The sequence below is a fragment of the Hyla sarda genome, chromosome 3 (assembly GCF_029499605.1).
Source record: "Hyla sarda isolate aHylSar1 chromosome 3, aHylSar1.hap1, whole genome shotgun sequence".
Taxonomy (NCBI): domain Eukaryota; kingdom Metazoa; phylum Chordata; class Amphibia; order Anura; family Hylidae; genus Hyla; species Hyla sarda.
The window spans coordinates 430,155,681-430,178,248 of NC_079191.1; the positions used below are offsets into that span (position 1 = coordinate 430,155,681).

At 43.4% G+C, this 22,568-nt stretch overlaps 1 protein-coding gene across 1 annotated transcript in view; it reads right to left on the bottom strand.

The window, feature by feature from the left end:
* The window catches only part of CAPN2 (calpain 2), a 91,820-nt gene extending 71,075 nt beyond the window's left edge, over positions 1-20,745 (bottom strand). Inside the window, exons 1-2 of the mRNA XM_056568472.1 lie at positions 20,162-20,745; positions 9,923-9,992 (exon numbers count right to left, since the gene is read on the bottom strand). Of these exons, the coding sequence (XP_056424447.1) occupies positions 9,923-9,992; positions 20,162-20,398 (307 nt within the window). The 5' untranslated portion in view covers positions 20,399-20,745. The remainder of the gene's footprint in view (positions 1-9,922; positions 9,993-20,161) is intronic.
* Between the last annotated feature and the right edge of the window lie 1,823 nt (positions 20,746-22,568).

The window sequence follows — 22,568 nt, forward strand, 5'->3', positions numbered from 1 at the left end:
GGCAGAGGCATCTGTGGTAATGATTTTCTGAGGTCCTATCAAAAAATTCTTCCCCACAATGAGATTCTTTGTAGCTGTCCACCATAGCAGGTTTGTTCGTACTTGGAGCGAAATATCCATCTTGGCATCCAGTGACTTCCGACGTGAGTAGGCTATAAGGATTTCCGCCTGTAGTTCCCTGAAGTGAGCTTTCGCCCACGGTACTGCCTCTATTGTAGCCGTCAGAAGTCCTAGGACACTCATTGCTTTCCTGATCGTCAGTGAAGACGTGACATACAGCCTGCGGATGGTATTCCTTATCTGTAATACCTTCTGTTCTGGAAGAAAAATCTTCATCTGCAATAGGTCTATAATTAGGCCTAGAAATTGAATACGGTTCACTGGTGTTAACTCTGACTTTTGGATGTTTATGATGAATCCCACTCTCTGAAGTAACTCGATACATTTCTGGATATGACTTGTCAATGTTTCCGGGGTGCTGGCTATGACCAGCCAGTCGTCTAAATATGGTACTACCCTTATGCCCTGAAGCCTCAGGGCTGCTACTAACACAATGACGACCTTTGTAAATATTCTTGGTGCGGGCGATAGCCCGAAGGGAAGGGCACGGAACTGGAAGTGTGAAACGTGGTTTCCTGATTTTACTGCCACTCTTAGATATCTTCTGTCTTGAGGCCTGATGGGAATGTGTAGGTAAGCGTCTTTTAAGTCGAGAGAGGCTAGGAATTCTCCCCTCTGCACAAGACTGTACACCGACCTGATAGACTCCATTCTGAATTTTGTTTTTCCTAGATACCTGTTTAGGAATCTCAAATCGACAATCAGTCGCCACTTTTGATTGGGTTTGGGTACCGGGAAAACACGGGAATACACTCCCTGGAATTCCTCGTCTTCTGGTACTCGTTCTAGTGCTTTTTTCTTTAGAAATTCTGCCAGTAAGCCAAGGACTCTTTGATCCTTGTCCTGATTTAACAAAAATCTGTCGTTTGGGCGACGGATGAACTCTAGGGCATAGCCTGAGCGGATTATATTCAGAACCCAACTGTCCGTGGAGACTCTTTGCCATTCTGCCACAAAGTCCATAAGTCTTGCTCCCACTGGACTCGATCTTCTGGCGTCAGAAGTCGGGCTTTTGACCGGCTGCACCAGGAGGCTTCTTGTTCCCTTTAGGCTGGAACCTCGGACGAAAGCTTCTATCTGATTTCTCTTGACCTTGTCGCTTACGAAAATTATTTTTCCATTTTTGAATCCGTGGTTTAAACGGCTTGCGAAAAGAGTGGGGCAAAACCAACACTTTATCTTTTTTATTCTCCTTCAGTACCTTATCCAGTTGTTTTCCGATAAGACGACCAGGTTCGAAGGGAAACGCACAGAAATGTGATTTCGTAGAATTATCCCCTGACCATGGTCTGAGCCATACTGATCTTCTGACAGAGTTGGCCACTGCCATGGATTTAGATGCAATTCTGAGCACATCTAAAGAAAAATCACATAGGTACTCAGCTGCCGACTTTAAAGTTGATAACTGTTCTTTTAAATGATGTTTAGAACGTTTCTCATTGATGTTACGTGACAAATGGCTCAACCACAATCTCACTGCCCTGGATATAGGTACGGTTGAGAGAGCCGCTTTGTTCAGGGCGGCCATGTTGCCATGGACTCTCTTCAACAAAGTCTCTGCCTTCTTGTCCATGACATCTTTTAATAATATGGAGTCATCTGCAGGAAAAAAGGCATTTTTGGATACTCTGGCCACTGCTTGATCAACTTTTCCCGGTTGATCCCAGTCTTCTGAAACCGCAGGGTCCAGTTTATATACTTTTTTAAACCTGGATCCTAGGTCTATCCTTTTATCTGGTTTTTTCCACTCTTTTTCCATCACGTTCAGTAGGACCTGATGACCCGGTAACACCGTGGATTTACGCTTAGGAAAGTAGAACAAACTCTCTTTATCTTGGACAGAGCGCTTTTGTTTACCTGTCTCAATACTCTTCTTTACCTTCTTTATTAATTTATCAGTTTTTTCAGGTTTGAATAAGTAATAGTCTTCAGATACATGATCCGACTCTGAAGAGAATGAATACGATGAGGAAGAAGCAGAAGATGAATCAGAGGAAGAAGCGTCTTTCTTATGCTGCTTCTTTTTCCCTTTATTAGACGGACCTGCGTCGCTATCTGATGAGGAAGAAAGCAACCTTTTAAGCTTCTTTTTAATTGGTTCAGAGGAGGATTCTGAAGATGAAGATGAAGAAGAAGATTCCTTTACATTATGACGTTTATCCATAATAGTTGGTTTTGACAAGCGTTTACGCATCCAACCAAAAAACTCCCTTGCTTCATCCTCAAATTCCGGCTTCTCAGGTGGAGCACAGGAGTCACATAAATTAGATGGATATCCCACCGGAAGGTATTCCAGGCAACTAATGCATCTAGTAACTTTATTCACAGCTAGGGTATCATAGTTGGATCTCTTATAACACATGTCGCACTCATCAAAGGGCAGATCATCTGGAAGAAGTTCGCCACAAGCCACACAACATCTGTGCTTAGCTTTCCCCTTTTTCTTCCTGCCAGTTTCAGACGCCATCTGAAAAGACAGGAAGAAACAGCTGTCTCAGGATGATGCCCAGCAATATATAATATATACAGGAGAGAAAAACCAGGGTTTTACCTTAATAACCAAGAGCCCGGCTGCCCAGCACAAGAAGCGGCTGAACAGACCGGGCCCCAGGTTTAAATAGCAAAACCCCGCCGACCCCCTGTAGTGAATGGGCTGCGTGACGTCAGAAGCACGCGCCCAGATGCAGGAGAAAAAACCCCTGGAGACGCGCGCTTCGCGCACCACATCGCGGCCCCGGACAGCAGCGCAGACAGCTGCCGAAGCAAGCGAGCGCACAGGAGAAGAAGCAGCCGCCGGAGAAGTAAGAAAACATACACTTACCGGGACTGCAGGCCCTTCTCCACCGCACACAGCCGGGATACCCACCGGCAGACAGGCAGGCACATCACTGGGGCCGGAGTTTACACATCTGTCGGCCGCCGGGATACACACCAGCTAAATGCCGACATATAGAACTAAGCTCCGGGGGGGGGAACAGGACTCCGCACTGCATAAAGCCCCCCATCATAGCCCAGGACACCGGGACCACGCCGGTATATCCCTGTCATCCACAAGAGATGACAGGGAAAGATGCCAGGACCCCGCACTGGCTAATACTCACAATAAGTTGCAGCCAAGCCAAGCAGGACTGATGAAAAAAGATGGGCATAAAAAGTTAGTCCTAATTTTGCAGAAGGAGGACCAAAAAAAACACAGTGTGGAGTGTGTGAGGGAGCACTATATAGGGCTGGGGGTCTGCTTCTTAATTAATTATGTTAATTCTAGGTGGGCGGTCCTAGTGGGGAATTTGAGACCAGAATATCCCTTCTGTGCTGCCGTAGGGGGATGAAGAGGAAATACATCATGGAGAACAAGATATACATCAGTATACACAACAGGTTCAAGATATAGACTAGTATACAGCATGGACCACAATATATACATCCGTATACATCATGGAGAACAAGATATACATCAGTATACGCAACAGGTTCAAGATATAGACTAGTATACAGCATGGACCACAATATATACATCATGGAGAACAAGATATACATCAGTATACACAACAGGTTCAAGATATAGACTAGTATACAGCATGGACCACAATATATGCATCTGTATACATCATGGAGAGCAAGATATACATCAGTATATACAACAGGTTCAAGATACAGACTAGTATACAGCATGGACCACAATATATACATCTGTATACACAACAGGTTCAAGATATATACACCAGTATACAGCATCGACCACAATATATGCATCTGTATACATCATGGATAACAAGATATCCACAGTATACACAACAGGTTCAAGATATAGACTACTATACAGCATGGACCACAATATATACATCTGTATACATCATGGATAACAAGATATCCACAGTATACACAGCAGGTTCAAGATATAGACTAGTATACAGCATGGACCACAATATATACATCTGTATACATCATGGAGAACAAGATATACATCAGTATACACAACAGGTTCAAGATATAGACTAGTATACAGCATGGACCACAATATATACATCCGTATACATCATGGAGAACAATATATACATCAGTATACACAACAGGTTCAAGATATAGACTAGTATACAGCATGGACCACAATATATACATCCGCATACATCATGGAGAACAAGATATACATCAGTATGCGCAACAGGTTCAAGATACAGACTAGTATACAGCATCGACCACAATATATACATCCGTATACATCATGGAGAACAAGATATACATCAGCATACACAACAGGTTCAAGATACAGACTAGTATACAGCATGGACCATAATATATGCATCTGTATACACAACAGGTTCAAGATATATACACCAGTATACAGCATCGACCACAATATATGCATCTGTATACATCATGGATAACAAGATATACACCAGTATACACAGCAGGTTCAAGATATAGACTAGTATACAGCATGGACCACAATATATACATCTGTAAACATCATGGAGAACAAGATATACATCAGTATACACAACATGTTCAAGATACAGACTAGTATACAGCATAGACCATAATATATGCATCTGTATACATCATGGAGAACAAGATATACATCAGTATACACAACAAGTCCAAGATATACATCAGTATACACAACAAGTCCAAGATATACACCAGTATACACAACAAGTCCAAGATATACACCAGTATACACAACAAGTCCAAGATAGACACCAGTATACACAACAAGTCCAAGATAGACATCAGTATACACAACAAGTCCAAGATAGACATCAGTATACACAACAAGTCCAAGATAGACATCAGTATACACAACAAGTCCAAGATAGACATCAGTATACGCAACAAGTCCAAGATATACATCAGTATACGCAACAAGTCCAAGATATACACCAGTATACACAACAAGTCCAAGATATACACCAGTATACACAACAAGTCCAAGATAGACATCAGTATACGCAACAAGTCCAAGATATACATCAGTATACGCAACAAGTCCAAGATATACACCAGTATACACAACAAGTCCAAGATATACACCAGTATACACAACAAGTCCAAGATATACACCAGTATACACAACAAGTCCAAGATAGACACCAGTATACACAACAAGTCCAAGATAGACATCAGTATACACAACAAGTCCAAGATAGACATCAGTATACGCAACAAGTCCAAGATATACATCAGTATACGCAACAAGTCCAAGATATACACCAGTATACACAACAAGTCCAAGATATACACCAGTATACACAACAAGTCCACGATATACACCAGTATACACAACAAGTCCAAGATATACACCAGTATACAGAACAAGTCCAAGATATACATCAGTATACACAACAAAGTCCAAGAAATATATCAGTATACACAACAAAGTCCAAGAAATACATCAGTATACACAACAAAGTCCAAGAAATACATCAGTATACACAACAAAGTCCAAGAAATACATCAGTATACACAACAAAGTCCAAGAAATACATCAGTATACACAACAAGTCCAAGAAATACATCAGTATACACAACAAGTCCAAGAAATACATCAGTATACACAACAAAGTCCAAGAAATACATCAGTATATACACAACAAGTCCAAGAAATACATCAGTATACGCAACAAAGTCCAATAAATACATCAGTATACACAACAAGTCCAAGATATACATCAGTATAAGCAACAAGTCCAAGATATACACAACAAGTCCAAGATATACACAACAAGTCCAAGAAATACATCAGTACACACCATGAAAAACAAGATATTCATCAGTATACACAAGTCCAAGATATACACCAGTATACACCATAGAGCACAAAATATACACCAGTATACACCATGGGGGACAAGATATACACCAGTATACACCATAGAGCACAATATATAAACCAGTATACACCATCGAGCACAATATATACACCATTATACACCATAGAGCACAATATATACACCAGTATACACCATAGAGCACAGTATATACACCAGTATACACCATAGAGCACAGTGTATACACTATAGAGCACAATATATATACCAGTATACACCATGGAGAACAAGATATACACCAGTATACACCATAGAGCACAATATATACACCACTATACACCATCGAGCACAATATATACACCATTATACACCATAGAGCACAATATATACACCAGTATACACCATAGAGCACAGTATATACACCAGTATACACCATAGAGCACAGTATATACACCAGTATACACCATCGAGCACAATATATACACCATTATACACCATAGAGCACAATATATACACCAGTATACACCATAGAGCACAGTATATACACCAGTATACACCATAGAGCACAGTGTATACACTATAGAGCACAATATATATACCAGTATACACCATGGAGAACAAGATATACACCAGTATACACCATAGAGCACAATATATACACCACTATACACCATAGAGCACAGTATATACACTAGTATACACCATAGAGCACAATATATACACCAGTATACACCATAGAGCACAATATATACACCAGTGTACACCATGGAGCACAATCTACAGTGGTCCCTCAACATGATATTAATTGGTTCCAGGAGAACCATCATATGTTGAAACCATCATATGTCGAGTACATATGTCTATGTAAAAATGGTAATTGGTTCTGGGGCCTCGGAACCATTGTATGTTGAATACATATCTCTATGGGAAACTGATAATTGGTTCTGGGATGACCATTGTATGTGGAGTGTATGGGGAGTGTTTAACAAACCAGGGTGCCTCCAGCTGTTGCACAACTACAACTCCCAGCATGCATGTACAGCCATTGACTGTCTGGGCATGCTGGGAGTTATAGTTTTGCAACAGCTGGAGGCACACTGATAGGGAAACATTGATGTATGGGGTGTATAGTGTGTCTATGTATTGTATGTGATGTGTGACATCACATACAGTACTGTACAGTTCTTTAAATACCTTCAGGGGGGACAGAATGTCCTCCATTACCATCCTGCCGACTACAGCTCTATAGGAAAGGAAGGGGAGGGCAGCCAGCAGCTCATTGGATGCCTGCAGCAAGATGCTGCAGGCTATTGGCTATGGCTGCACTGGGGGGGGGGGGCTTACACGGAGCTCACAGTGGAAGCCTGTATGAGTTAGCAGGACAGCATGTGAGTAACAGGAGGCAGAACGGGGCACACGGGGACATTATACAACTATCTGTCAGTTGGTGAAGTTGTCAGCGCTGTCAGATAGCTGTTTGTACGATGGCCCCGACACACAGCAGCATCATATGTCGAGGCTGCCTTCAACATACGATGGGCTCTGAGAGGCCATCATATGTTGAAATGATCATATGTTGGGGCCATCATAAGTCAAGGGGTCACTGTATATACCAGTATACACCATGGAGAACAAGATATACTCCACTATACACCATAGAGCACAGTGTATACACCATAGAGCACAATATATACACCAGTATACACCATAGAGCACAGTATATACACCAGTATACACCATAGAGCACAGTATATACACCAGTATACACCATAGAGCACAGTATATACACCAGTATACACCATAGAGCACAATATATACACCAGTATACACCATAGAGCACAATATATACACCAGTATACACCATAGAGCACAATATATACACCATAGAGCACAGTATATACACCAGTATACACCATAGAGCACAGTATATACACCAGTATACACCATGGAGCACAATATATACACCAGTATACACCATAGAGCACAGTATATACACCAGTATACACCATAGAGCACAATATATACACCAGTATACACCATAGAGCACAATATATACACCAGTATACACCATAGAGCACAGTATATACACCAGTATTCACCATAGAGCACAATATATACACCAGTATACACCATATAGCACAGTATATACACCAGTATACACCATAGAGCACAGTATATACACCAGTATACACCATAGAGCACAATATATACACCAGTATACACCATAGAGCACAGTATATACACCAGTATACACCATAGAGCACAATATATCGACCAGTATACACCATAGAGCACAATATATACACCAGTATACACCATAGAGCACAATATATACACCAGTATACACCATAGAGCACAATATATACACCAGTATACACCATAGAGCACAGTATATACACCAGTATACACCATAGAGCACAATATATACACCAGTATACACCATAGAGCACAATATATACACCAGTATACACCATAGAGCACAGTATATACACCAGTATACACCATAGAGCACAGTATATACACCAGTATACACCATAGAGCACAATATATACACCAGTATACACCATAGAGCACAGTATATACACCATAGAGCACAATATATACACCCGTATACACCATAGAGCACAGTATATACACCAGTATACACCATGGAGAACAAGATATATCTTTGTGTACTCGCAGCTTGTAGAAAAATTCTCCCCAGTAAAATATTTTAAATGCATATACAAGACATTTTGGGTGAACCACGGGGGTTGTTACAAGACTGCACCATTATTTTGGAAAGCAAAAATTGCCTTCCTGACATTTTTTGGGCTGTAATTTGGTGCAGAATTTTGCGTAATTTAAAAAAAAGACAACTTTGGCTAAAGTGAGCTGCAATATTTTTCAGTGGCTCTGGATGCCGGGCCACGCTGAACCGTAGTTTACCAGATGCAGCTTATGGAATCCAGTAATGCAGCTGCAGGGGTGCATAGGAGACTGCAACCTTTGCTGCATCTCTACAGTCCAGGAATTTCACCACTACCTCATTTTAAGGGTTAGGAAAACATGGCTGCTATCTTATAGACGCAGCACCGCTCCTGTCCATAGGCTGTGCCAGGTGTTACAGTCTTTCAAATTTTTTCAAACAATTTAAAAAGTTTTAATTGGTGGGGATATGGGTGCCGGGACCCCCACTGAAGGTTAGAAGGAACAGGAAGAAGTGCTTAGCTGAGCTCTCTTTCGCCTGGGAGACGTGCACCTAGCTCCGCGCTCCTTATTTGTTCTAGCAATCGTTAGGGGTCTCAGCATTCAGACCTTGATCAATCAAAACTGTAACACGTGAAAAGTTTTTTTTTTGTCTTTTTAATTACTCAAACACTTTACGTGGCCACTCTCATTAAAACAAATTTTTGATATTGGTAAATAAAAAATATTTCTAATTTATTTTGTTTAAATTTTTTTTTTTTATTCTATGTTTCATTTGTGTTTAAAAAAAAGCTGCCACTAGGTGTCTCCCTACTTGTCCAGAGCACATTTCCTTTCATCTCTTGCACAGACTTTGGACTCATGCTGGCCTGGCAGAAGTCCAAAATCAGGAAATGCATTCTGGAGTGATGAGAGGGGGGGGGGGGGGGTGCAGCCTTAGCCAATCATAGCTCATCTCACACTGAACTGCTCTGGGTTGTGTGTATGGAGTGAGGGAGGAAGTTCTCCCCTGTATGGCTTCAGATTATGTCACGCCTGCTGGGGAACGCCCCCTTCCCTGTCTGTGAACCTGACTGAGATTGAGAAGAAAATAAAGAGCAATATCAAGGTAGAAAACTAACAAAATAATAAAAATAAAGGCCGGGGGTGGTTTATCATGACGGGGGCAGTGAACTGGGAGGATTATAAAATGTATCAAGATCATGAGAGGTTCTCTTTAAATATTGCACAAAGCCAACAGAGGGACAGGTGCGGCTGCATTTTAGGAAGAAAGCAGCCATACAACGCCTTTAAATACTCTTACAATGACTGACAATAAACCTGGTTTAGATTCTTATCTCTCTTACCCAGCGCTCCTTGACAAATATCCGTTCTCGTGGCTCCTCCTGCGATGAACTGTGGGTCCGAACAAAGCTCCTGCAACACAGATAAAATGGGTCTTAAAATGGCGTCTCCTCTTAATTTCTATGGGACTCAAACTGACTCCAAAGCACATAAGTCCCATTGTGATCATTATTTATATTGGTACTGTAAGTCACTATATATATATATATATATATCATTATTGTGCGGTATTAATATAAGCACTGCTTGTGCATGTTCACATGTGCACTGTTTGGCATTATACATGAGATCACTGTATGGCTGTCTGGTACTTACCTGTCTGCACTCCTGTGCCCCACCCAGTCCTACTTGGGGTCTATTCACACGGCAGAATTTCCGCTTACAGAATTCCACCTTAAATTAAAGCCCATAGACTTCTATGGGTTTCATCACTCCCATTCAACCTTCTGAAATTCCGCAAGCGGAATTTCAGAAGGTTGAATGGGAGTGATGAATCCCATAGAAGTCTATGGGCTTTAATTTGAGGCAAAATTCTGCCATGTGAATAGACCCTTAGGCTTACTGTGGTTGCTAGGATGACTACCTCTGTATGGCACAAGGCTTCTTGTCACTATCGAGTGGTTCAGTCAGGGGGCAGGGACGACAGACCAATCAGGTTCCCAAATCATCCCATGCTCCCAAATGTGGGACATTTGAAATAGGCATCTACTGACTATAGATCCATATGCCACTGTAACATTGAGGAAGAGGCAGGCTAAGCCTCGAAATGCGTCTGTTGATTTTGGCACCACAATAAATGAACTTTTTATTCATACATCACGGATTGTGATTCTTGACTAACGGATTGTCCCAGAAACCCCTGGATCTTCTACACCCTGATTTCGGATGCTTCTACTATCGGCCAAGGCTTTCTGACCGCCGACACCGGGGAGGCTGCACCGTTCTAACACGCTGTTTAAGGTGGTTGTGTCTGGCACACAACCACAAAAGGTGAGTGAGATTGCCCCTACCTTCCTACCATCTCTTTTAAAGCACATTCAGCCTTTTAAAGACTACTATCCCATGAGAAGCTCTGCTGTTTTTTTCTCCTTATAGATTCACTATAGATCCCTACTGTCACTAGTGTATACTGACCCATTTTGAATCCGACACACTCCTGGTTTGATCTCTGCCTGCCTTTGACTTAGTCTCTGGTTCTGCTATTGCCCTCCTGGTTCTGACCTGTTTCTGGTCTTCCCTTACTGGATTCTAATTCTGTTCTTGACAAGTCTATTAGGTTCTAAGTCGGGCTGTCTAACTCCCTATAGTGTTATCCCTGTGTACTTATTCAGCATAGGGACTGTCACCCAGTTGAGGGCTGTCATTTAGGGTGGATCGTCATAAAAACATAGAATGTGTCGGCAGATAAGAACCATTTGGCCCATCTAGTCTGCCCAATAATCTGAATCCTATCGATAGTCCCTGGCCCTAACTTAAATGAAGGATAGCCTTATGCTTATCCCATGCACGTTTAAACGCCTTCACTGTATTTTCAGTGACCACTTCTGCAGGAAGGCTATTCCACGTATCCACTACTCTCTCAGTAAAGTAATACTGAGAGAGTCTATTAGTTTCTAAGCCGGGCTGTCTAACCCCCTATAGTGTAAACCCTATGTACTTGTTCAGCATAGGGACTGTCACCCAGTTGAGGGTTGTCATTTAGGGTGGATTGTCCAAGTAGGTAGGGAAAGTGGCTGGGGAAAGATTAGGGCTGCACTGTTATGACAAAGGCATTGCTTATATGGGCACTATGATCCCCAAGTGGCACTAATATGATCACTGTGAGAAACTTTTTTTTAGTACGGTGATAAGGTTTACACCATACGACTATTACGACTATATACAAACACAGAGTTGTACAGATCTTTAATCGGCACCCAATACAAGTGTATGGGCTCTTAATGTACCTCCAATTTCCTACACTAAAAAAAACCCTAAAAAAACAAATACAAACTATGGCATGCTTCATCGGATTCTATATGTAAGGAGGTATAGCTTTGCTATGTTGCTTCACATGGAGGACATAGGGCCCCATACTAGAAAGCCACTGTGCACCGCCATAGTTGAAGCCTATAGTCTTGAGCGTATTGTTTTAAAAAAAAATATAGGATATTGATCATTAGGTACAAAAAATAGCCAAAATTTTAACAAAAAAACATATGTAAACAATTCCCATTAGAAGAAAAAGTCCCCCAGGAGGATAGAGACAGGAAAATATCTGAGCACTCAGAGCATTAAGACCTTCACGCTATATATAAATGTATATATAACACTTCCTTCCATCTATCGATCTTTCTGCTAATGGACGACTGCCGATTCGGCTTTTGGCGGCGATCCCTGATGAGGTCTTTAGAATGCATCAGCAATTTTCATGGTCTAGAGCAGTGTTTCCCAACCAGTGTGCCTCCCGCTGTTGCAAAACTACAACTCCCAGCATGCTCGGACAGCCGTTGGCTGTCCGGGCATGCTGGGAGTTGTAGTTTTGCAACAGCGGGAGGCACACTGGTTGGGAAACACTGATCTAGAGTCAATGGACTTTTCCAGTTTTATGAAAATGCATCTAAAACTTTTAATATTGTTTGTGTTTTAGATGCGTTTTTGCTTAATTATATATGTAATCCATAGTAAAACGGTAAAGTAAATTAGTATGAGATACAGCCCCCTGACGAAGCGCTCTTTTGAGCATATTTGAGTAGATTTTGTTGGTGATGTGATGTCCCAGTATGGGATATGGTCCCATACAGTACTTAGGCCCTGTCAGGTTGAGTCCATCTGTGTCCTAGGGGCCCTCCTGCAGTGTCTCCCCCATAGTGTTATAAGTATTATGTACAAAGGACCTTTGAGTTAGTCACATGATAATGTGGTCACATGTTCAATTCACATGTTTGTTACCCAGAGAGCACGAGCTAACCAGGTGACCTGCAGCTGGACCTATGGGCTCCTTGCTCAGCCCCCTTTATAAGGAAGGGAGGAGATGCAATCTGCCTCTTTGATCATTCATTGCTTTTAGATCCTGAGTAGAGATGAGCGAACTTACAGTAAATTCGATTCGTCACGAACTTCTTGGCTCGGCGGTTGCTGACTTTTCCTGCATAAATTAGTTCAGCTTTCAGGAGCTCCGGTGGGCTGGAAAAGGTGGATACAGTCCTGGGAAAGAGTCTCCTAGGACTGTATCCACCTTTTCCAGCCCACGGGAGCACCTGAAAGCTGAACTAATTTATGCAGGAAAAGTCATCAACTGCCGAGCCGAGAAGTTCGTGACGAATCAAATTTAATGTAAGTTCGCTCATCTCTAATCCTGAGTTCCAGTCCAGTCCAGACGTCTCAGAGCCAGTGTCCAGCACACCTGGAGGCCTCTCACCTAAATTACAGCCACATGTCAGTAAGTGAAGTCATCTCTGTCAGCTGTCACTACCCTCAGACAAGTCAAGTCTATTATAGTCAGTGTGGCTGTCATAAAGTCTGTCAAGTCACTGCAAGTCCCAGCAAGCTGCGAGGTCCCCTATGCTACTGGTCACCTCTCTGGGATCCTGGCCTAGCTATAAAGACTGTACCATCCGTCTACCTCAGTAAAGCTACAGCTAACCCTGACCTGGCCTTGGACTATTATTCACCCTGCCTAACTAGGACTAGCAGTGCTACCATTTGGGTGGTTATCGGGAAAACCACGCCCTGGCGTCACGAACATTTAGGAGTTAATACCATCTGCCCCTGGGCTACAACATCTGCCCCATACACCTCATGACACCCTGTGGCTCTCCACAGTGATAATAGTGATTAAAGTGTTTCCCAAACTGGATGCCTCCAGCTGTTGAAAAACTACAACTTTTGGTCTTTGGGTGACATCACCTGCTCCGGAGCTGTCCTCCACTTATTGCTGTTTCCTGAACATATTTGTGTGTTTCTAGTACACAACCCATTACCATGCTCATGATTCATTAAAGGTTTTTTGGGTGTTTCTGAAACATAATATGGGGCTGGGATTGGGGAAAATAGAAAACAAAAAGAATACTTACCCAGCTCCGATCCCACATTCGCCTCCTTCTGGCCACTCTGATCATCCCTCTTCTTTGTGCTTCAGAGATAAGGACTCATTGCAGGACCTGCTGTCTCAGCCAGTCACTGACCGCAGCTTGGTGCCATCTTGGCCAGTGATTGGCTGAGCATTCATCTTGGAAGCAGGAAAAAAAAATGACTAGATCAGGTGACTGGATGGAAACAAACAGGAGCTGCAGGGGAATGGGGATATGTAAGTATGTATTTTGTCAGCGGTTTTGTAGGCCCAAAATGAATCCCTAAGTGATTTTATATGTATGTTGGACACCTTATATGTGTCCGCCATTTTGAGTATTTTCTAAGTAAGCCCAAGTAAGTTCATGAAAAGGCCACAGTTTATTCTAGAGTTTCTTCTCTACAAATGGCAGTCTGAGAGAAGAACGTACTCGTTGTCCAGAGTAGGAGAAAATCCCCATAGCAAACATATGCTGCTCTGGACAGTTCCTAAAATGGACAGAGATGTCAGCAGAGAGCACTGTGGTCATGATGTCAGCAGAGAGCTCTGTTTTCCAAAAAGAAAATAAATTTCCTCTGTAGTATTCAGCAGCTAATAAGTACTGGAAGGATTAAGATTTTTTTTAATAGAAGTCATTTACAAATCTGTTTAACTTTCTGGCACCAGTTGATTTAAAAAAAAAAAAAAAAAAAAAAAAAAAGGAGGTTTCCACCGGAGTACCCCTTTAAGAAAACACTGAAATACCCCTTTAAAGGGGTACTCCGGTGAAAACCTTTTTTCTTTTAAATCAACTGGTGGCAGAAAGTTAAACATATTTGTAAATTACTTCTATTAAAAAATCTTAATCCTTCCAGTACTTATTAGCTGCTGAATGCTACAGAGGAAATTCCTTTCTTTTTGGAACACTGATGACATCACGAGCACAGTGCTCTCTGCTGACATCTCTGTCCATTTTAGCAACCGTGCATAGCAGATGTATGCTCAGGGCAGCATGCTGGCTCAGTGGTTAGCACTGCTGCCTTGCAGTGCTGGGGACTTGGGTTCATATCCCACTAAGGACAACAATAAATAAAATATTATTATTATTATTATAACGTCAGCAGAGAGAACTGTGCTCGTGATGTCATCAGAGAGCATTCCAAAAAGAAAAGAATTTCCTCTGTAGTATTCAGCAGCTAATAAGTACAGGAAGGATTAAGATTTTTTTAATAGAAGTAATTTACAAATATGTTTAACTTTCTGCCACCAGATGATTTAAAAGAAAAAAGGTTTCCACCGGAGTACCCCTTTAAGAAAACACTGGAATACCCCTTTAAAAAGGCAGGCAGACAATCTGCTAAGGCAGTAGCTGGAGGATCATTGATTGCAGAACTGTTTTCTTTACAGCAACGATATAATGGATGTGACCCAGCAGCAGGGAGACCTCATACTACAACACCCCTGCAGCCTGCATTGTATAGAGGAGAATGGTGTTTGTTCTCCACTCTGCGACCTGACCTATAAAGCCGCTATCACCTCCTATCTCCCATTGTATTCTCCACCAGGTGAGCAACGTCTTAGGGGGATACAGAAAAAAGTATCCTGAAAATATGACTGACGCGCCCAGGAGCAGGTGCTAAGGTCATGAATAGACTGTGGGAAGAGGTAATGCAATTATGACTCCATAGTAACTAATCCTAAATGACATCCCTGGGGGAGCTTCTAATACAAGCCAGATATACCGCGTCTCCACCTCCCTCACCATTTCAGCTCATCGGACCCCCGCAATCACGTTGCAGGGGTCACTGGCATGTGGAATTTATTACTTTAATAAACTAAATACAGTGGTCCCTCAACATACGATGGTAATCCGTTCCAAACGGACCATCGTTTGTTGAAACCATCGCATGTTGAGGGATCCGTGCAATGTAAAGTATAGGACAGTGGTCTACAACCTGCGGACCTCCAGATGTTGCAAAACTACAACACCCAGCATGCCCGGACAGCCGTTGGCTGTCCGGGCATGCTGGGTGTTGTAGTTTTGCAACATCTGGAGGTCCGCAGGTTGTAGACCACTGTTAGAGGAAGTTGCACTCACCCGTCGCCGCCGCTCCAGCACGTCACTGCTCGTCACCGCTGCCCGGGATGTTACCGTCCATCACTGTCGCCGCGTCCCCGGGATGTCCCCGACGCTCCGGCAAGGCCTCTGCTTCCCCGGCATCCTCGCTCTCCGTCGCCGCCATCACGTCGCTACGCACGCCGCTCCTATTGGATGACGGGACGGCGTGCGCAGCCGCGTGATGACGACGATGGAGAGTGCTGATGATGCAGGGATCCCGAAGAGGACGCGCCGGAGCCCCGAGGACAGGTAAGTGATCGTCAGCGGACCACACGGGGCACCGTAAACGGCTATCCGGTGGCAGCTGAAGCAGTCTGAGCTGCAGGATAGCCGTTTATGCGATGCCCCCGACATACAAAAGCATCGTATGTGATGGCCTCTGAGAGTGATCGTATGCTGAAATGATCGTATGTCGGGGCCATCGTAGGTCAGGGGATCACTGTACTACAATCACCCCACTGCCCATCACTGATAGTAGCCATCACTCACTGCCTAAAAAGTGAGCACAGCTCCTGCATTAGCTACATAGACACTAAATGTTCCAGGGCATACATCGTACATTAAAGGGGAACTCCGGTGGAAAACAAGTGGAAAACAAATGTTTTCATATCAATTGGTGCCAGAAAGTTAAACAGATTTGTAAAGTGCTTTTTATAAAAAAAATCTGAAGCCTTCCAGTACTTATCAGCTGCTGTATACTACAGAGAAATGTGTGAAGTTCTTTCCAGTCTGACCACAGTGCTCTCTGCTGACACCTCTGTCCATGTCAGGAAATGTCCAGGTTAGAAGCAAATCCCCAAAGAAAACCTCTCGTGTTCGGATGATGACACCACGTGATATTATAATATAGTTGCACAATTTCCCACATCCCTTGAAATTATAAAATAAAAATATTAGTCATTGAGTGTTCATCGTGTCTACGGCGACGTGAGATCAGAGATCAGTGCCCAATGGTGCTTAAAAGGGGTACTCCACTGGAAAAAATATTTTTTTTAAATCAACTGGTGCCAGAAAGTTAAACAGATTTATAAATTACTTCTATTTAAAATTCTTAATCCTTCCAGTACTTATTAGTTATTTTCTTTTTGAATTGCCTTTCTGTCTGACCACAGTGCTCTCTGCTGACACCTCTGTCCATGTCAGGAACTGTCCAGAGCAGGAGAGGTTTGCTATGGGGATTTGCTTCTGCTCTGGAGAATTCCTGACATGGACAGAGGTGTCAGCAGAGAGCACTGTGGTCAGACAAAAGAGAAATTCAAAATGAAAATAACTTCCTGTGGAACATACAGCAACTGATACGTACTGGAATGATTAAGAATTTTAAATAGAAGTCATTTACAAATCTGTTTAACTTTCTGAAAATAATAATAATAATAATAATAATAATGTTTTCCAGTGGAGTACCCCTTTAAGCTTTTCCCCTCTTTACGGCACATTTGAATAATTCTCTACCTGCCATGATATGTGCCGCCATCTGGTGCCACATAAAAGCAATGGTTCCCGTATACCTCTGCAATACAACATGCTGCTGTATACGAAACTACAGTAATCCCATAGGAGTCCGTAGATGCCCTATATTACAGCTCGGTACAAATTGTACGGATCCGTAATACCGCCATATACACTTGGCCTTGTCACCTTGGTTGCCACACAGTGCACACATTAATAACGCAACACAGTGATCATATGTAAAGTGCCATATAATGTAAAAGGCCTTCACGCGGTATGTGCAAGCACAAAAATCTTAGCCCGGGTTCACACCCCGTTTTTGCAATACAGTTCCCGTATCAGGTTTTTGATGAAAAACGGATTCCTCAAAACCGGACTAAACTGTATCAAAACGTGTGTACAAATTTTAACCCGTATACGGTTTGAAAAATGATGTCCGGTTACATCCGTTTTTAAAGAAAAAAAAAGTTTAAATTTTTTAACTTTTCACTCCATTTTGAATAAAGTTTCACTTTCCAAAAAAAAAAAAAAAAAAGTGCAAAGTCAAAAACTGTATGGTGCAAACCGGAAGGAACCATACGCACATACGTCCGGAAGAAGCGCGATCTGCGCGAAACTTTGCCGGCAGTCGCCAACACTCTGAGCGCCCTGCTGTCGGCCTGAAGTCGGATCTATCCGAGATGCCATAGGAGTCGGTCTGCCGTTTCCTCGCGGTGAGTGCGGGTACCTTTTTGTCTTTCTACGTGTGCACATCCGGTTCTGTACGGTTCCCATTGACTCCAATGTTAAAAAAAAACCAAAAAAAACGTATACGGTTTAATACGGTTTTTCACCCTGACCAGAAAGTGTGGTAGGCTACGGTTTGGTACGGGAAAAAAGGGACAAAACCGTACAAGATGCATCGTTTTTCATACGGTTTTCAATGGAGAGTCAATGCATACGGTTTTCAATACGGTTCCATATGAAAACGTATACGGGAACTGTATTGCAAAAACGTGTTGTGAACGCAGCCTAAGGCTGGGTCCACACTACGTTTTGTCCCATACGGGAGCGCATACGGCAGGAGGGAGCTAAAACCTCGCGCTCCCGTATGTGACCGTATGCGCTCCCGTATGTCATTCACTTCAATGAGCCGACCGGAGTGAAACGTTCGGTCCGGTCGGCTCATTTTTGCGCCGTATGCGCTTTTACAACCGGACCTAAAACCGTGGTCAACCAGCGAGGTTTTAGCTCCCTCCTGCCGTATGCGCTCCCGTATGGGACAAAACGTAGTGTGGACCCAGCCTTAGTAACCTGACACTAAGCAACCCATAACAGTGTGAGCCCACATAGTGCCCACACCTCCCAATACTGTGCACACACTGTCACAATTGTGCCGGTGCCAGGAGGGCGGCCAATGCTTACAGGACAGAGATGTATTCATATCCGAGACCTAAATCTACATATTATTTAGTGCGGCTAATGCGATAGTATAGCAGTGTTTCCCCACCAGGGTGCCTCCAGCTGTTGCAAAACTACAACTCCCAGCATGCCCATACAGCCATGATCAAAGATGGTCTCATCACCGATACCGAACTGTCTCTACAACAGTGTTTCCCAAGCAGGATGCCTCTGGCTGTTGCAAAACTACAACTCCCAGCATGCCCATACAGCCATGATCAAAGATGGTCTCATCACCGATACCGAACTGTCTCTACAACAGCGTTTCCCAAGCAGGATGCCTCTGGCTGTTGCAAAACTACAACTCCCAGCATGCCCATACAGCCATGATCAAAGATGGTCTCATCACCGATACCGAACTGTCTCTACGACAGTGTTTCTCAAGCAGGATGCCTCTGGCTGTTGCAAAACTACAACTCCCAGCATGCCCATACAGCCATGATCAAAGATGGTCTCATCACCAATACCGAACTGTCTCTACGACAGTGTTTCCCAAGCAGGATGCCTCTGGCTGTTGCAAAACTACAACTCCCAGCATGCCCATACAGCCATGATCAAAGATGGTCTCATCACCGATACCGAACTGTCTCTACAACAGCGTTTCCCAAGCAGGATGCCTCTGGCTGTTGCAAAACTACAACTCCCAGCATGCCCATACAGCCATGATCAAAGATGGTCTCATCACCGATACCGAACTGTCTCTACGACAGTGTTTCCCAAGCAGGATGCCTCCGGCTGTTGCAAAACTACAACTCCCAGCATGCCCATACAGCCATGATCAAAGATGGTCTCATCACCGATACCGAACTGTCTCTACGACAGTGTTTCCCAAGCAGGATGCCTCTGGCTGTTGCAAAACTACAACTCCCAGCATGCCCATACAGCCATGATCAAAGATGGTCTCATCACCGATACCGAACTGTCTCTACGACAGTGTTTCCCAAGCAGGATGCCTCCGGCTGTTGCAAAACTACAACTCCCAGCATGCCCATACAGCCATGATCAAAGATGGTCTCATCACCGATACCGAACTGTCTCTACGACAGTGTTTCCCAAGCAGGATGCCTCTGGCTGTTGCAAAACTACAATTCCCAGCATGCCCGGACAGCCGTTGGCTGTCCGGGCATGCTGGGAGTTGTAGTTTTGCAACAGCCAGAGGCACCCTGCTTGGGAAACACCGCCCTATAGAAACGTACGACTTACCGTGGGTCTCTTCCACACCACTCCCTGAACTTTAGACGAGTTCTGCCCCAGTTCGTTGAACCCCAAGGAAGAATGGATGGCAGGAAAGTAGGTGTCCTTAAAGAGGGTCCCCGACTGCAGACATTCGTCCCGCAGAGCCTCATAGTCCTGGTTCAGGTATTTGATGGCCTTCTCATTGGTGCCGTAGCCATTGGCTATCGCCCTGTCATGGGCCACTCTGGCAGCTGCGCCAATCATCCTGTTGGCACCCTCTTATCTCCGGATGGACATCCACCATACAGAGCACTACAGAGAGTCCCGGCTGCAGGTATAAAGCTTCCTGCGCTGATGCACACAGTATACAGAGAGCTGCATTGCTGCGGCTCCTCCTCACACATCAGCTGCAGGGTGTGCCCCGGTTGTGGGCTCGGCTCCCTATCAATGCAGATGTCATTTCCACCGACAAAGCTGCTTCACCGAGGAAACCGGACTATGGCAGAAATTAATCATAGCTACTGCCTTAAAGCAGTGTTTCCCAACAAGCGTGCCTCCAACTGTTGCAAAACTACAACTCCCAGCATGCCCGGACAGCCAAAGCAACATTTTTTTGTAGCAACGTAGTAAAAACTTCCATTGATAGGAAGCAACCTAAAGGATCCTGCTTCCTGCTCTCGTACAGCATTCCCTAACCAGGGTGCCTCCAGCTGTTGCAAAACTACAACTCCCAGCATGCCCAGACAGCCAAAGCGACATTTTTTTGTAGCCACGTAGTAAAAACTTCCATTGACATTGGTAGGAAGCAACCTAAAGGATCCTGCTTCCTGCTCTCGTACCCTATAGCACAGCATTCCCTAACCAGGGTGCCTCCAGCTGTTGCAAAACTACAACTCCCAGCATGCCCAGACAGCCAAAGCGACATTTTTTTGTAGCCACGTAGTAATTGACATTGATAGAAAGCAACCTAAAGGATCCTGTTTCCTGCTCTTGTACTCTATAGCACAGCATTTCCCAACCAGGGTGACTCCAGCTGTTGCAAAACTACAACTCCCAGCATGCCCGGACAGCCGTTGGCTGAGAGTTGTAGTTTTGCAACAGCTGGAGACACATTGGCGGAGATTTATCAAAACCTGTCCAGAGGAAAAGTTGATGAGTTGCCCATAGCAACCAATCAGATCGCTTCTTTCATTTTTGAAAACCTGTCTAGAGGAAATGTTGCTGAGTTTCCCTTAGCAACCAATCAGATTGCTTCTTTCATTTTTGAAAAAGGCCTCTGCAAAATGAAAGAAGGGATCTGATTGGTTGCTCTGGGCAACTCAGCAACGTTTCCTCTGGACAGGTTTTGATAAATCTCCCTCATTGATTGGGATTTATTATTACTAACATTATTATCAGTAGGGATGTCCCGATACCATTTTTTTAAGACCGAGTACGAGTACCGATACTTTAATTCTAGTACTCGCCGATACCAAGTACGAGTACTTATATTTTAAAGGGAATCTGACACCAGGGTGACCCTGTTTCTGGCGCTGTTTACCGTGCTGATATGTTGGTTCCTTGTTGTGTACAATGGTGGCGGCTGCTGTAGTATGAGCCAAGATTTCTCTCTTCTCCATTGGACAGAACAGGGAATTTGTATTGGCGGCGAGACTGATGACCACATACGGGGACATTTATCATCGTTGCTTTGGTAAGCAAGTTCTGTAGTCATTTTTTTCTTGCTATTTTTTTTGCTTATGTATGACATATTTATCATACTATCACAGGGGGTTGATAAATTTGGCTTACATGAGCAAAAACCAAGAAATCACCTTTAAATACCATTTTTTTTAGCACACATAAGCAAAAACCAACCCAGCTGTCAAAAAAAATGTGTGTGTGTGTATACATGTATATATATGTGTGTGTGTGTGTGTTTATTACATTTTTTTAACACAGTTTTTTCTCCCTAAATGTACTTACTCATTTTTTTTTGTTACTTCTACAGATCCGTGTATCCTGTGGACTCCTTCGGATTCGGTGGACTACTTCGACGACCAGCGTTTTTCTTTGCTTGATGTTAATAAAATAGTTAACGAGGGCTTGTGGGGGAGTGTTTTTTGTAATAATTTTTTTTTAAACATGTGTTTTTTTTTTTACTTACTGGACAGGCTTAGTAGTGGAAGCTGTCTTACAGACGGAGTCCATTACTAAGTCGGGCTTAGTAACTAACAGCTGGCGCTAATCCCCAATTATTACCCGGTACCCAACACCACAGGGGTGCCGGGAAGAGCCGGTACCAACAGGCCCGGAGCGTCAAAAATGGCGCTCCTGGGCCTAGGCGGTAACAGGCTGTCGTTATTTAACCCCTTAAGGACCGAGCCCTTTTTCACCTTAAGGACCGGAGCGTTTTTTGCAATTCTGACCACTGTCACTTTAAACATTAATAACT